At 37.0% G+C, this 15,952-nt stretch overlaps 1 protein-coding gene across 1 annotated transcript in view; it reads right to left on the bottom strand.

Annotated features, from left to right (window-relative positions):
• SLIT3 (slit guidance ligand 3) overlaps window positions 1-15,952 on the bottom strand; it is a 488,331-nt gene that overhangs the window by 370,774 nt on the left and 101,605 nt on the right. Inside the window, exon 4 of the mRNA XM_075209818.1 lies at window positions 15,761-15,832. Coding sequence (XP_075065919.1) covers window positions 15,761-15,832 — 72 coding nt within the window. The remainder of the gene's footprint in view (window positions 1-15,760; window positions 15,833-15,952) is intronic.

Genomic DNA, 15,952 nt, shown 5'->3' with positions numbered 1-15,952 from the left:
GGGCACTTCTTTAGCTTAGGGGAGGTGTTTCTGGAGACCCAGAAACCCCCCCTGCGTGCGCCCCTGCCCACGATATACAAAACTGGCTCCTTTAATAAGCATATATCAAACACTCAAAGACTAAACCCTTGTTAACTAGTTCCATAGGTTTGTGTCAATTTAAACGAGAAATGGGAAATCTGAGTGTCCCAATTACATAGCATTTGTCTGTTCCTATATGCCATTATAATGCATGATGGCTTTAGATGCTTAAAAATAAACATGCTATGAGTTTAATAAATTAATACATATTTCTTTGGTCTGTTTGTTGTCAGGCTTGGTCACTCTAGATCTGGGAAGAAATACAGACGAACATTAAGAAGTGCCAACATTACTATTGTTAGATCCATTCTTTTATATCCAGTTGATCCTGCTGTATGTGAGCTCTACAATTCATACATGTGTCTCTTTAACAGATGAGCCTCAAAATGAGAATGTAATACACAGGTGTCAGAAAAAACAAAAATGCTTCCAAATTTCACATGTGGACTCCGTATTAACAAATAGTGCAAAATAAAATTATAGGTAGAGGTAGAAAGAGAGTTGCACTAGACTTTTGCAAGAACAAAAACAGCCCAAAAAGAAATTTAATTCCTATCTCATTAAATATTTCTATAAACCATTGTATATTGAAAACAAGTTTAGCCAAACCAAAACTTCTTCTAGCCAGAATTACCTTCCACTGAGAAGATGCAGAAGTGATATCCATTTATTTATATTAAAAGGCTGGACAGGTTTACCAGCTGTAAATGACAGTATCATCTGCTACAGTAAAAATCCTTTTAAAAAGGCTTTTATAGTATTATATTCACAGTCAATGGCTTTTAAGGATAGTCCACTACATCGTGACTTTAATGGGTGCTCTGTAAAAGTTATCTGTTTAAAGCAAAAGTTTTGTCTACAACCACATTCTGGTCATGCTCAGCAGAAGCTGAAATTACCAGGCACAGCTTGTTTTGTCTCTACAGTTGTTAAGTTTTCTTTTGTTTTTCTTTTATTATTTTCTTTAGTAGAAAATAAGAACCAAAAAAATTGTGCACATTCAAATATATTTGTTATGTTTTTAATGGGTTGTGACCCAGCCAATACATGCAATCTGGCATTTACCATAAGGCTTGGCGTACCTGTGAGTATTATGCGCCTGTCTAAGGACACACACGTTTAATACAATGGGGTAATCAGCCTCCAAGCCCTGTTTTTAATACAAAATTTGTGGACTGTAGTTACTCTGTCCTCGGGTCAGCGCCAATAAATACGGACAATTGCGTGCTGCTCTGTGTATTTTGTGACATCACTAGACAGAGCAGCCATTGCTTGGCTATGGGAGGATACCTGAATATAGGCTGGGCATACTTTATATTGCCAACGCTGCTTTTTAGTCTGGTCCTGAGATATAAATATTGTCTCCCTTCTCTTAGTCATGCCACAGCCTAAAGGCACCCATACACATTGCTATGTGGACGGCCAATAAGGCATATTTATAACATTTAGATGTCAATCTAGACTGGCACAAAATAGGATTGAATAATGACTGTTTAATCAATAAGAGCGCAGAGAGAACGGAAAAATCCGATTTGGTAACACACATATGTGGCCAAATTGGACATGTATCTGGCACTTCAGGTTTGAGTTGAGCATGCCTGATATGAGCACCTTAAGTTACAGCACTCAGGCTACCTAGAATTTGTTTGTATAAAGTGAAATGTAAGTTACTGCTGAGAACAACCAAGAAAAGACCAAAAAATATGTTAGTACATTTGTGTTCATAAGAAGAAAAGTACTGAAGGATCTGCAAGATGTAAACCCTTTAATAATCATCATGCTATAAAATACAGTGTTGAAATATTGGGGACTAAGTTGTGGGACTGTATAATGTATTTATCTTAAGGAGATAAAAAAAACAAGAAAACAAGACAACATTTTTTTTCACCTATAATATCTTTACCACACGTCTCCAAAGTACTGCAATGGGAGACAAAAAGGTCACTGAATGGAAGCATACAGCTTAATAAAATTTTAATAGCAATATTTTATAAGTCAAATGTGAAACCTTAGGGTTGATGGGCTGGAAATTACCTGCCCCTGATGCTAAATAAAAGTCCCTTACAAGATATATTAATATGCACCTGCTGTATAATGGTGTTAGTATGTGCAAATACAGAAATCATTGTGAAGAATTAAACATGCCAGATGAAATAACACTCCAAAAATAGAGGACGTGTTTTATTAAAACGTTAAAATTGCTAACTAAATATTCAGATGTTTCCAAAGTCAAGTCTCAAGGGTTGCAGAATAACTATAAAGATACGGTCACATATGCACAACCACAGAACTGTATTCAGAATTGCCTAGATATTTATTAAAAGTTATTAATACATCATACATATTACACAGGGCTTTACAGAGAACATATAACCATCCAATCATATCCGGTGGAGCTTACAATCTATATTCCCTAACACATGCCCACCCATACACATACTAAGGTCAATTTAATCAGAAGCCACTTAAACTACCAGTATGTCTTTAGAGTGTGGTCAGAAACCTACACAAACACGGGGAGATCATACGAACTCCACACAGATAAGACCATGCTTAAAATAAAACCCATGACCCCAGTACTGCAAGGCAGCAATGCTAACAACTGTGCCACCAAGCAGATAACAGATTTTCCTAGATAACAGTTTTCAGATAAAAGATGCCATGCTTGTTTATAAAATAACACTAGTAAATTAGTAAATGTTCTACGAACCATTAAAGTTCTGTCAAATTACCATAATTCTAATATCCCACATAAATCAAACCAAAGAAGGATGAAAATAATTAAGAGAATAGTATCTTAACCTATCCACAATGACTCAGTAATCACTGGTGACTGATCAGAGTATAGCAGAAGTAACAAATAAAAGGAGTCAAACCAGGAGCATGATGTCATATATGACCATAAGAGCAGACACAGACATGTGTTTAAGCACATTCAATACACACATGTTCACTGGACGCCAGATTCTGTTCGTCACAAGTTCTGCAAAGTTAGACAAGTAAATTGGAAATGCTTGTTATAATTCCAGTTATGGCAGAAAGGTCCAGGTATTTCATGTGGTGGTCCACACATACACTGCTGGTGGGTCTGACGCTTCTCAAAATGTGTCCAGTTCTGCACCAGTAGCACATTAGCCAGGTTTATGTCAGATGTACAATACATCAGATACAATTACACCCTACCAGGTCATAAGCACAAGAATATTTCTTTAACAATTGTTTTGATAGTGAAAAAGGCATTCACTATTAAGGGGTATTTTATTTAAGTCAAGTCTATTGTGTAAAAATGAAAGTAGCAGAAAAGATAATTCCAAAATACACCCACAAAATCATATAATGTAGGCACAATCAATAAAGAAACACTTCTCAGCTTCAGAGGTCAATCCACAATCAGCCAATGAGAAGGGGCTAGCTAGTGTTGCTGACCGTTATCATCAGTGTTTTTTGGCACCACCCTCAGGAACCCTCGGTGATACAGTCACTGACAGGCGATCTGCGTCCTGTCTCAGTCACGATTACGTGAACACAACCAAACTGTACTCGATCTGCATTTAACCCCCCCCCCCCTTACCCCTGTCCATGTATAAGGAGTGATAAAACTTAGTCGCATCAAGTGGCATCAAGTGTATGCTTTTTTTGTGGGCATTCACAGTGAAAATTTGTATATTTGGTGTTAAACAAATGGGCGTATGCCCAACTCAGCAATAGTGCCCAGAAATAAGATAGCCAGGACTGCTTCTAGAGAAATGGTTTCCCAATGCCAGCTCCTGTCAGGGCACAATCCTCTATACTCCTCGTCTGACCTGGTTGCAAAGCACATTCTGTGTAATGGATATGTGTCAGCATCCTTCCAGCCATCTATGAGCCTGTAATTAGTTATGTAAAGTGAGACACTAATAAGAGAGTGGGTGATACCAAGGTATCTATTTTATTCCATTTATTATATACAGTACAATGCAATAATAAGCATCAGAGTCTGGAGTACTTATATAAGCTTTCAAATGTATTACTATAATAAGTAGACTTGAGGATGGACCTTTTTGTAATAGCAAGGATTGCTGTAAGGAAAGAAGCATATATAGATATATACAAGAACAATGGTCTACAATAAATGTAAGATGCATGCATTGTATGTGATAGAGACTAAAAATAAAAATACTTTAAAAGACATGAGCCTGTTTATGCATTTTGTACAAGTAGATAGCAAAATGACCACTTATATAGAATGTAATAACAATAAAAGAAAATTGTTCTACTACATTTGGTTGGAAATGGGTACAAATTATATTCTCCTTTCCAATATGTTGAAAATAATAATGATCGAAAATAATAAACTATACCTTGCACTCTTGTAAATAATACTACAATATATGTACATATTAGTCCATAATATCAATTTTCCAGAGCAACAGATACTTATAGTTATTATTTCGCTACTGTATAATATTATTCAGATGCCAATTTCCTTAGCTGAAAGTATGCAAATCAACATTATAATGGAGCTACTTTTATTTTTAAATAAAACACATGATACAGTGAACTTTAATAACATATTATTAAATGATGTCTTAACTGAAGTTGTCACAAAATGTAATATTTTTAATGGTAACCACATGGAATATTATACATTGATCTAAATACAAGCAGGAAAATCCTGACTATTAATTGCAGAAGGAAACCAGAACTCCCCAGAGCACCTTCTCTCTTGTGCTGTATGATTTTATTTTATAAACACAAGAAAAGAAAAACATTTATGAGCTGATATTTCTCCTATAAACTGGCGTTGCTGAATTACTGTTTTAATAATTATATGACTTCATGTAATTGACTGTTATGTCCAAAATATGGGCAGCCACAATAAGCAGTTTTCCAGTTAGATGAAATGTAAATCTTGCTTCAAGTGCAGAGTTTTATAATCTCATCAGTGTGGTTTATCTGTCAATGTTCCTAGGTTAGAAACATTCTATACCTTGTCCACTAGGAAAGATTTGTTTAAAGGACCAGTAAATACTAAATTCATTCTTTATTGCTCACCCTCCCTTGTCATAAATCACCTCTCGCTGCTCCTCCGCTCCTTTATGTAAAGCCTTGATGGATACGTTTTTTTATACCATAGTCAAAGAAGGGCCATCTTTGGGTGGTCAATAGAGGGTGCAAGTGCCAAGGGGGAATCATCATCATCATTTATTTATATAGCGTCACTAATTCCGCAGCGCTGTACAGTCCCTGCCCCATTGGGGCTTACAGTCTAAATTCCCTAACACACACAGACAGATACAGACAGACAAACACAGACAGACAGGCAGACTAGGGTCAATTTTGTTAGCAGCCAATTAACCTATCAGTACATTTTTGGAGTGTGGGAGGAAACCGGAGCACCCGGAGGAAACCCACGCAAACACGGGGAGAACATACAAACTCCTCACAGATAAGGCCATGGTTGAGAATTCATGTGCTGTAAGGCAGAAGTAATAACCCCTATGCCACCATGCTGCCCATACCCAGGGCCGGATTAAGGGAATGGAGGCCCCTGGGCTAAGGGGGCCTCCATACCCCCGTGAAGGCCCCCCCATGATCCGAGCTGCCCCCCCCCCCCCCGTGATCCGAGCTGGCCGCGCCCCACCCCCTCCCGTGATCCGAGCTGCCCGCGCCCCCGCTTCCCCCCTACCCCCCAGCACTTACCTCCTTCTCCGGCGCGCTGTATGCTCTTTACTGAGGAGATCTCGTGAGAGTGAGACTCACGATATCTCCTCAGTAAGGAGACTACAGCACGCCGGAGAAGGACCGCAGTGAAAGTGCTCAGCAGCACTGATCGCGCCGGGGCGCCCCCGCCCCCAGCCGATCAATACTGCTGCTGAGCACTTTCAAGGGCCCCCTGGATGCCATAGGCCCCTGGGCTGTAGCCCAGTTAGCCCTATGGTTAATCCGGCCCTACCCCTACCACAAAGTTTTAAACTAGAAGAGGGAGGTTGCTGTACGCGATTACCATACTGGCGCTGAAAGCAAAGTGAAGCGTTGAATATTTCTGGCACAATCCAGCTCCTGACTTAACATGGTTACATTGAGGACAGACCACATGAAGGTTGGGAAGCCGAAAAGCGGACAAACAATCTGAAGGTTGATGCTACGTAGAAGAATAGAATGCCTTTATTAAATTACCAGGTATCTGTGTCCTCGTTAACTCTATGCTTATGTGAACAAGGAAAACGAGCGCATCTCATGCAACATTTTCTTTTTTGCATGACAACATAGGTAGAAAATGTACACACACTATGTTGAAATAGAGTTCATACTTTATTTTCCTCATAATTGAAATAGGATGTGGAATGTGCATTTTATTTTATTCATAAAACATCAAAGAACTCAGCAAAAGAGGTTCTATTCCAGATGTGAATTTAAATGTTCAGTTACCATGTATTAGATGGCACGATAAGACTTAGGATAAATTGCACTGTGGAAAGCAATTAGTATTTGCAATTTTGCTAAAGAAAACACCAACTAAATGTGGCCAATGGTCGCCAGTTGCTGCTCATGGAACACACAATCATAATCATGATATGATGCGTATTACCTTACATTTAGAGGAAATCGAGTATTAGCAATGTTCACCTAATGGATCTCATGCCCGTATTCCACAATACTACATTTTTAATAAACTACAAATTGCAGCCTAATAAGTTGACATTTTTATATGCATTTTTAATCAACTATATTTATTGATACATTGCAGATAAAGATAAATGATTGGTGCACAGGCAAATACATGTTGGATAAAAGGAGGAAAGGCGAGAGAAACGAGGGAGAACTATCATCATCATCATCATCATCAACATTTATTTACATGGCGCCAGCAAATTCCGTAGCACTTTATAATTGGGAACAGATATTAATAAAACAATACTGGGTAATACATACAGACAGAGAGGTAAAAAGGCCCTGCTAGCAAGCTTACAATAGGGGCGTATTTATTAAAGGATTAAAAGCCCTTTTGTCTTAAAAAAAAATGGGTGCTTGATTCTAGAAAGGGGTCACTGCCAGTGATAAACCGGACGCCGCTTATGTTTTCCATTACATAGCACCTTTCTATTCCTTATCAGTGGTGGGACCTATATCAGACACCAATCGAGCCTCAAATGCTTTCAGACTGATGGACAAAAAACTGTTTTAGTAGTTATAGGACTTCATGTTTTTCTCCTTGTTTTATGTTTGACCTACTTCACTTGTGCAAAATGGAAGAAACATATATGTTACTATATGGTGTGATACGTCAATCATTTTTAAGGTGTATTGTGGAAATGTTTTCAGCTGACAATCATAAAGTATGGGTCACAGAGCTTACCATTTAGAGCTCTGATAACTAGACCATGTACAACCTAACAGAACAAATCAGGCTGTTTGGCGTACATCCCAAATGGGTGGGGCCTATGTGATCCAAACAGTCAATGACCGTGGACTTCCTAAAGCTTAGATCAACATCTTGATTAAGATAGGGGGGTCACATATGACCAATATAGTGAGTGATATGGTACCAAATTGCACATCCAAATTTATGGGCTGACTTAGACTAAAATAAGCCTAACAGAGTGTATATATAACTCCAGACAAAATGATGTCTGTGTGGCAACGAGAGAACACTCATGTTTGTAAGTCCCATATGTTAGGTAGCTTGAACCAGACTAATTGAGTAAATTGAGCACATTATAACAGCAGGTGAGGCTTACAACCCCCACATATGTTGTTACATTGCTGTTCTTCACACAATATGCAGAGATGGACTCCTGCATTCCCTCATCTAATGATGAGTCCTGGTGTAACTGCATGTTTGTAACATTCATTACAGCACGTTAACCGGTATTTTAAAAGCACAAAACATAAATATGCATTTTATGATAGTATTTCTATTAGTTTCTAAAAAAAACAAAACAAAGAGAACAATTAAAAACTATACTCAGGATAATTTATGAATGACTTGAATTACACTTTGCAGTTTAAATTGTAAAATAAAATCTATCTATATTGATTATTTTCACACTGTTCCTTCTGCATGACATATATCAAAATTATGTTTGGTGACTATGCTCTAGGACTTGACAATAGTAACACAAATATTACTAATGTTATAATGTACAATGCGTGAGAACATTAATTGTCAAGTCAAGGAACTTATAAATTGTTATCTTGACTATATCACTTGTCTCTTGCTAGTCCTTTATGCCTTATATTAGTCTACTGAATACAACATTCCTTTCTTAGCTCTGAAACTGAACATCAGATACTAATGACTAAGTGATTATCACATTTAGTCTGATTATACGTAACCAATGACCTGGAGGTGAAACACTAAATTGCTCTATAGATGCTGTGAGGCCTATTGACCGTCGCACAGCTGGATCATGTCAGAATGAACCACTCCTGAGTAACACCTGTGCCAACGTTGCCCAGGTTTCATTTATATTATTAGAAAGAAGAGATTAACAAATACCTGATAGGATGCTCTCAGTAAAAACTCATTCACTCTCTAATAATGAAATGAAAGCATACACAGAAATAATCCTAACTTAAAAATACTATAACAATATTACAAAACAAAAGACAAAAATGCACAACAAAAAAACAAAACAAAAAACACACACAGGGCACTGGGGAAAAAAGGTTTGTAGTCCATAGATTACTTATCTTTTTTGTGTTTTATATCTAAAAAAGGAAATAGACCTTGAAAACACCACAGAAAACGACACGTGACTTATCAGTGGTAGTAAATAGTTAAACAAAAACAGAATAGGAAACAGTAAAATGTGAAACTTTTAATAATGGGTTCCAGGAGAAGTCAAAGCTAATACACTGACCTTGGTATTCCTTAATCCGGAATCAAATTATATCCTTGTAAAGGCATATTAATGAACTCTCTCCTGCTGAGTTAAATAATTAGGGGCTACACTAAGAGTAAAACTACCTTAATTAGCATTGCAATTTTCTACTCCAGTTTGAAGCCTCACTAATTAGTGTTATATGGTCAGCCAATTTATTAGTGGAGAGGAAAAGCAAGCTTAGCACACACATTAATGTTATTTTATTTTCCGAGATATATCCCTTAGTCAAATTAGAATATACTGTTTCTTTTTACTTTTGTAAATAATATTAAATGCATTAAAAAAAGAAAAAAAAACTTAGTTCTAAATACTCCAAAAAAATGTGAGTACAAATGACCATACAAGCTGAAATTTTATCAGCTAATAAGCTGTTGTAGACTTACTTGGCTACCAATAGAGTATAAAGACTATTGACCAGATGTTAGCCAGGATGTTCCATTTGGTGGACAGTGCTAGCATTACAACATGTATGTGATCATCGTCATATGGCGCTAATGGTGCCATGTCTGATATCGCCTTTCAGACCAAGAAATCATTTATCAAATATATTTTTGGTGTTAGCTTTATTTATTTATTTTTATAGAACTTGTTGCTGTATCCTTATAATTATTTGTACCAATATTCTCATTTTTCTTTCTCAGTAGAATGACAGCCATCAAATTGTTTGGAAATTGTCTTATAATCCTTTTCAGACTGATGAGTAGCAACACTTGTTTCTCAGAGATCATTATAGAAGTCTCTTCTCCTTGGCATGGTGTTACCACAAACCTGAATTCTGCAGATCTAACTGTCAAAGGATCTGCTTTCATTTCGAAGTTGTAGTACTTTCTGAAGATCAAACAATTAAAGTGGATATAAAAAAGTTGATAAACTGTTATTGAAAGTGTAGGTGTTTGCAAGATAAAGCCTGAAATGAAGATGAATCATGTCAGGCTTCACTTTTAATGTGACCTTAAAACCAACAAAATTCAAGTAAAGAACAAGAGAATATAGGATTTTTTAGGAATACAATAAAAAAAAACTACCATACCCTGGTTGCACGATCCTAAACTAACACTTTGTGAAAGCATATTTTGATTTTATAGCAGCAGTAAGTTTTTTGGAATAAATTTCTTTTAACTTACATCTGGAGGCAATTCTATCCCACTCATCTTGACTAAAAAGTTCAAGGTCCATCAAAAAACGAGGGGATCTCCTGCGCAGAGCCTTCTTTAGATCATTCTACGCTTTCAATGGAATTGATATCTGGGCTCTGACTGGGCCATTCCAAGAGTTGGATCTTCCTTTTCTGAAGCCATTCCATGTTTAAGGCTGGCTACACACTACAGACAATTTCTCCTGATGCAATATCCTTAGCGATTTTACTAACCAGTGAAAGTCGTGATCAGCATGCCGAGTCATGTGTATATACCTACACGTTTTACAAGATTTACCATCAGATAAGTGCTCTTCATCTGTCATAAGCATCTGCAGATAAGGTTGTGGCTCTGCACACTCTATAGAGGTCTATGGGCACTGTTGGTCATGGCTACATACACACTGCAGAATGTGCAAAATGACATAGTTCCTCCATCGTTTGTACAGATTTTTAGTCTATTTACATAATCAAATCAAATGATACAATGTGCTTTGGAATGATAAAACATGATTGTGGGAGGGTACACTAATGCAATATTAGCCCAAAATGTCGTTTTTCTGGTGATTGGCACGATCGTCATGGGAAAAACCTGTAGTGTGTACTCAGTCTAGATGTGTTCTTTGAATCATTATCATGTTGGACAGAGAAATTGTTCTTTATCTTTAACTTTTTGACAGAGGCTAGCAGGTTTCATGCCAAAATCGTGGAAGTTATTCACACTGCCCTCTATCCTGATTATAGTCCCTGTCCCAGCTAAAGAGAAGTATCCCCTAAACATGATACCACCATCACCATGCTTCACAGCAGGTATAGTCTTGTTTGGGTGATGATCTGTATTGCCTGTGTGCAAAACATATCTTTTAGAATTAAGGATAAAAGATTAGCTTTAGTCTCACCAGATGATAAGTACTAGTGGCCTCAAGCTTGCTGTGGCCACGCCCCCTTAGGCAGTTATGTAAGGACCCCCAATAAGTTGCTGTAACGGGGGCTGCCCTTGGTGGAGGTGCACTTCTGCTGCCTGTAGATCTGTCTAAAGTGCATTTATTGAGAATTAGAGACAATCTATGCTTAAAATGTGCTATGACCGTTCATTATTTCTATGAAATAGGTGATGAAGATTATTTTTTACTATTAGTCCACCCTTATTATAGGTTTTTAGATAATAGATGTTTCATTTGTTATTGTTTTTAATAAATGTTGTTTCCTTTATACAGCTAGTGCCTTCCAAATGTCTATTGTTTTTTCACTCAGTGCATGTTCTTGTTCTGCGGCCCTTAGATCATTCCTATAATTTCTAGTTTTCATGCAGGGTGGGCCGAAATGTGGTATTTGTATTCCATATTGATAAAGTATTACTATATTTTTAATAACATACATGGAAACAGCTGTGCTATCTTACCTGTAAAATATATATATATATATATATATATATATATATATATATATATATATATATATCCTCATAGATGGGGATGCTTTCACATTGCTAACATTTTTTTACTCTTTTTGCTATTGACTGGTGTCCTAACTTTGCATGTGAATTGAAAAGCAGACATAAAAAAGGCCGTAGTTTCCATGGTAACTATTTCAATTTGGAATCTTTAAGAAACAAAAACAAAGAAAATCACATGGCAGACAAAACTAGAAGAAAATGGTCCTTTTGCCAGCATGGGTCTAGCATGCAATACGCAAAAAGCATTTTCAGAAAGTGTGTTTGAAATGAATGGTGACTACATGAATACTTTACTATACCTGTCTAGTTTACAAGATGCCTCTCACAAAACAGAAATATAAAAAGGCTGGTGCAGCCTTGCAATGTTTATGACTATATAATTGGTCCAAATTGCTCTCTGATATAAGCTGTCAAGAATAGCAAATGGAAAATGACATGGAACAGTAGCATAGACCATATGACAGAAATGCAGAGTGAGACTTGCTAAAGGTTGTTGGGCAGGTGGTAGTGTAAGCCAGGTACTACACTATGATGACACTATTTTATGCCTGGTAGTATTACCCGCCCTGTGATGCCCTAACATACAATAAGCTGCCCTAAGAAGCCATAAGTATAAGATAACAAAGGAGAAAATATAAAAAAAAAAAAACAACATAAAAAACGAATTCTCTGCACTTAATAAGATGTGCCTATAAATTATACTGTCCACCTATGGGCAAATAAATGTTACTTAAGAATAATGCATATTTTCCATCTCACCATGGAGTGACATTAAAGAACAGTGTGGTGAGATGTATTTTGCTTTAGATGTTCAGGAGCAGCTGTGTTTCATCTGACGTCAACTTGGTGTAAATTCCCATGAATAGGAGTTTTCAAGTCATCCAAGAGTAAATCAACTGCATCAGTAATATAACGAGCTGGCTTTGTATGGATGCTGAATTAATGCCCAATACTCAAACTGCATGACAAATATCAGCTAGAATGGAAAAACACTCACATGCCACGATAACTATGAAAATATTAAGAAGCTACCTCTTGTTATTGAAAGGGTTAAGAGCACACTGCTGTATGATACAGCTAGCCTATGTGGGCACAGTATGTAGAGTGCTTTAAAAACAACACCCATGCAGGACACTGCTTTGAGAACATTCTACAAGTGTTGGCTTGTGTTAGTGGAAACATAATTCAAGTCACTTGACCTGAATTCTGTAAAAGTCGGTCCATGATGGAGCCAGAATGCCCCAAGTCAGATGCAAGGTGGTCTGGATCTCACACAGTAAAACTAAACTGAGCCAACCACGAGGCAGGGAAAAGCTTAACTTTAATACAAACCGGTTTCCTTATAACTAAAAGAAACTCAACCAAATGTTTTAAATAGGTTCCAACTGCAAAGTAATAACTATGGTGTTCAGCTGAAACTGCCAATGATTACTTGGGTTGTGTTCCTTGCCGTGATTCCCACATAAGTTGTAGTGAGGTTCTGGAAGTCACAATACTGGATTGTTCATTAATAAATTGTTGCTTAACTGGTCTGTCTGTGTACTTTGGGCCAGGAACAAAAATATTAGTGTCAGTCTAATAGCTTATAAAACAGAATCAGCTATTTGATGCCAAGAATTCAGCTGGAATATCCTTTAATCTCAGATTTAATAACCATTAAATCCAAATAATTAAAACAGTTTTTAACTAATAATAATAAAGTGGCATTGCAGGGTTAAGTGGAGTTGAATTGACAGCATTCTGCATAAAAGTGTCCAGTAAAGTTACAGATGAGAACAGTTGTATGAGTTTGATACACAACAAAGGGTATTTAAGTACCACAAAAATGCAAGAACACAGCACAAATTATTTTTTTGTTAGGTCACTGAAATAATGCTCCTACTCAGCCGAGCACTACACGAATAAGAGCAGGATTAGCCTCGCAGTGAAAGTCCCTCAACAGTTGACTACTTAATTGTCAGGAAACACTTACTTGCCTTATAATAAAGCACAACTAACTGCATATATATATGGAAATATAACTAGTCACTAAAGGATTTATTTATGAAGGTGTGATGAGCCATTTTCTCTAGAGAATGGCTATAAAAGCTCTTCTCTCCATTCACCAAGGTGTTAAAGCAGGAGAAATCAGAGATCTCGTCTGCATTAACCTAATCTTCATAAGGTTTCCCTGCGATCTGTGTAATTTATCTAAGCTTTCTGGCGCAAACTAATGCTATCTCAGGGTGGCATCAACTTACCTTGCAAGTGTCCAGTGAAGTCTGAATGGCGTTGCTGTATACAGCGCCAAGCTCTTCCTCCGTTCACCGGCAGTGTTAGGCTGCTGGTGAAGTGGAAAAAGCATTTGTGGAGGAGAGTCTTCACTATGGCCCCCAGAGCAGTGCCGGCATGGTAAATATCAGCGTTACTTCATTATGTGTAGTTACCACACCCCAATCATAAACAGACCCCTAAGCCTGATGAAAAGCAACAGAGGAAATTGACTTGAAAAGGCCAAGCTTCATTTCTATATCAATGTTTCACAGATGAAATTATGTCTAATTAACCCTGTCTGATATTTCTAGATTCTATACTGGCCGAGATATGAATGGTCAAAAATCACCAGAGTTGTAACTGTAAAAAATGCCAAGAATTAGTGAGAAAAATAATGGAGGTCAGTGAAAACAAGAAAAATCACCGCTATGGCTGTGTGTTCTTAAATAGGCCTGAAATCCTGTCAGCACTTAACTACCAAAGTAAATAATTACTTAATAATGTAAAATAAACAAGTTATTGTGGGTATAAGTAAGTTTATTAACACTTTCCTAAACAACGGAGTTATCATTAGCCTCCACATTCTGTTATTTCTTTCACTTTTCAAAAATATTCGGTATAAAACGGTACTTCATTAATAATTAGTTCTTATTTGTATTTTTGTTTAATAACGCTTGGTGAAAATATTAACAAGGATTGACAATCTATTTTGTTCATTTTCAAGCCACTTAATATTTCAGTTTCCGCAGTGCGGCCCAGGAGTCTTTGGCTTCTCCATCAGGCAGGCAATAGTTAAAGCCCTGCATAGCTCCAGGGAGACCAGTGTGAAAGAAACTACAACTGTAGGCAGCATTTATTCCCAGTAACCTCCAGTTGCGCAATGTATGACATCAACTGCGGTCTGTCCATTCAGGTAATAGGCAGAGTAACAGATGCTCATTTCACCTCAGAACACAGCTAATAAAATTAATGTCCCCCCCACCTCCCCAGTCAGTCACTGGGAATGAGTGCTCTGGGCACATCCCCCTTTTACAGCGCCATTTTAAAGGACCAGAGAGTGGGCGTGTAACTTGAATTGCAGACAGGCAGACTTGCGCAAACACAAAAGCAGTGTGGTTCTGCATTTTCTGCAGCCCGTTTGTAAATGAGACCAAGTGATTGCAAACAGGAGTAGGCATGATTTGTATGTTCTTATACTACACAAACAGATGTATATCTATCAAGACAGCAGGCACACAATGACTAAAAAAAATGCAAATAAAATAAATTAGAGAAAGAAAAATAACTCACTTATTTAAGATACTTTTTTCATTACACCATAATAATGCACAAATGCAAAAATAACTACATCAACAATTCAATGCAGAAACGTGTAAAACAATGTGATGGTTTTAATACACAATCTGCAGTGTAGATCATATACGTAAGTCATAAAACAGATTGTCAACCTAGTTCACATGGTAACAGTGGAATCATTTTTGGAGGATTAGAAATGGCTTTTCTATGTTTTAACATAAATTGTTATTTTTATGACACATTTAGGCAAGTGTTGCTGTACCCCAGCGCATTACAATGCACCATTTAAACTGTAACATGTGAGTTACACATTTTGTGGTTATAGGCAATGCACCACTCAAGAATTAATCACAATAAAAACAAATTAATTTACAGTACAGGAAATGCATTCAATCAACATGCTTTTGGATGTTTTCTGCTTAAATTTAAATCTCTTGAGGTCCTCATAAGTTAAAGCTTGTGTCTTTTGACCACAGTAAGCGGCTTATTGAAAATGAACAATAAGAGTAGCAACAGTGACAATTTCACATAGAAGACACAGCAGAATATGTCTAAATACAAATACAGTGTATCTCAATATCACAGCATAGAATAATTTGATAGATGAGAAAAAATACTTTTGAAAAGATGGTATACATGGCTAGAAGCCAGAGATCAATATTTACTTACAGTCTGGTCAGTTTGACAGTATTCTGGAACAGCAGTTCTGGAAGGACTTGCAATTTATTCTTGTTCAGGCGCCTGTTTCAAGGAGAAAGCATAAGAGATGTCACCAAGTGCCATTTTTCAGAACTCTAGATAACTTACTTGTAGTGGATACGGGACATTGTAACTCTAACACGTTCTACTACACATGCTATA

The sequence above is a fragment of the Mixophyes fleayi genome, chromosome 4 (assembly GCF_038048845.1).
Source record: "Mixophyes fleayi isolate aMixFle1 chromosome 4, aMixFle1.hap1, whole genome shotgun sequence".
Classification (NCBI taxonomy): domain Eukaryota; kingdom Metazoa; phylum Chordata; class Amphibia; order Anura; family Limnodynastidae; genus Mixophyes; species Mixophyes fleayi.
Note: the sequence above shows the minus strand (reverse complement) of the source record. Positions and strands in the feature narration are given on the sequence as shown.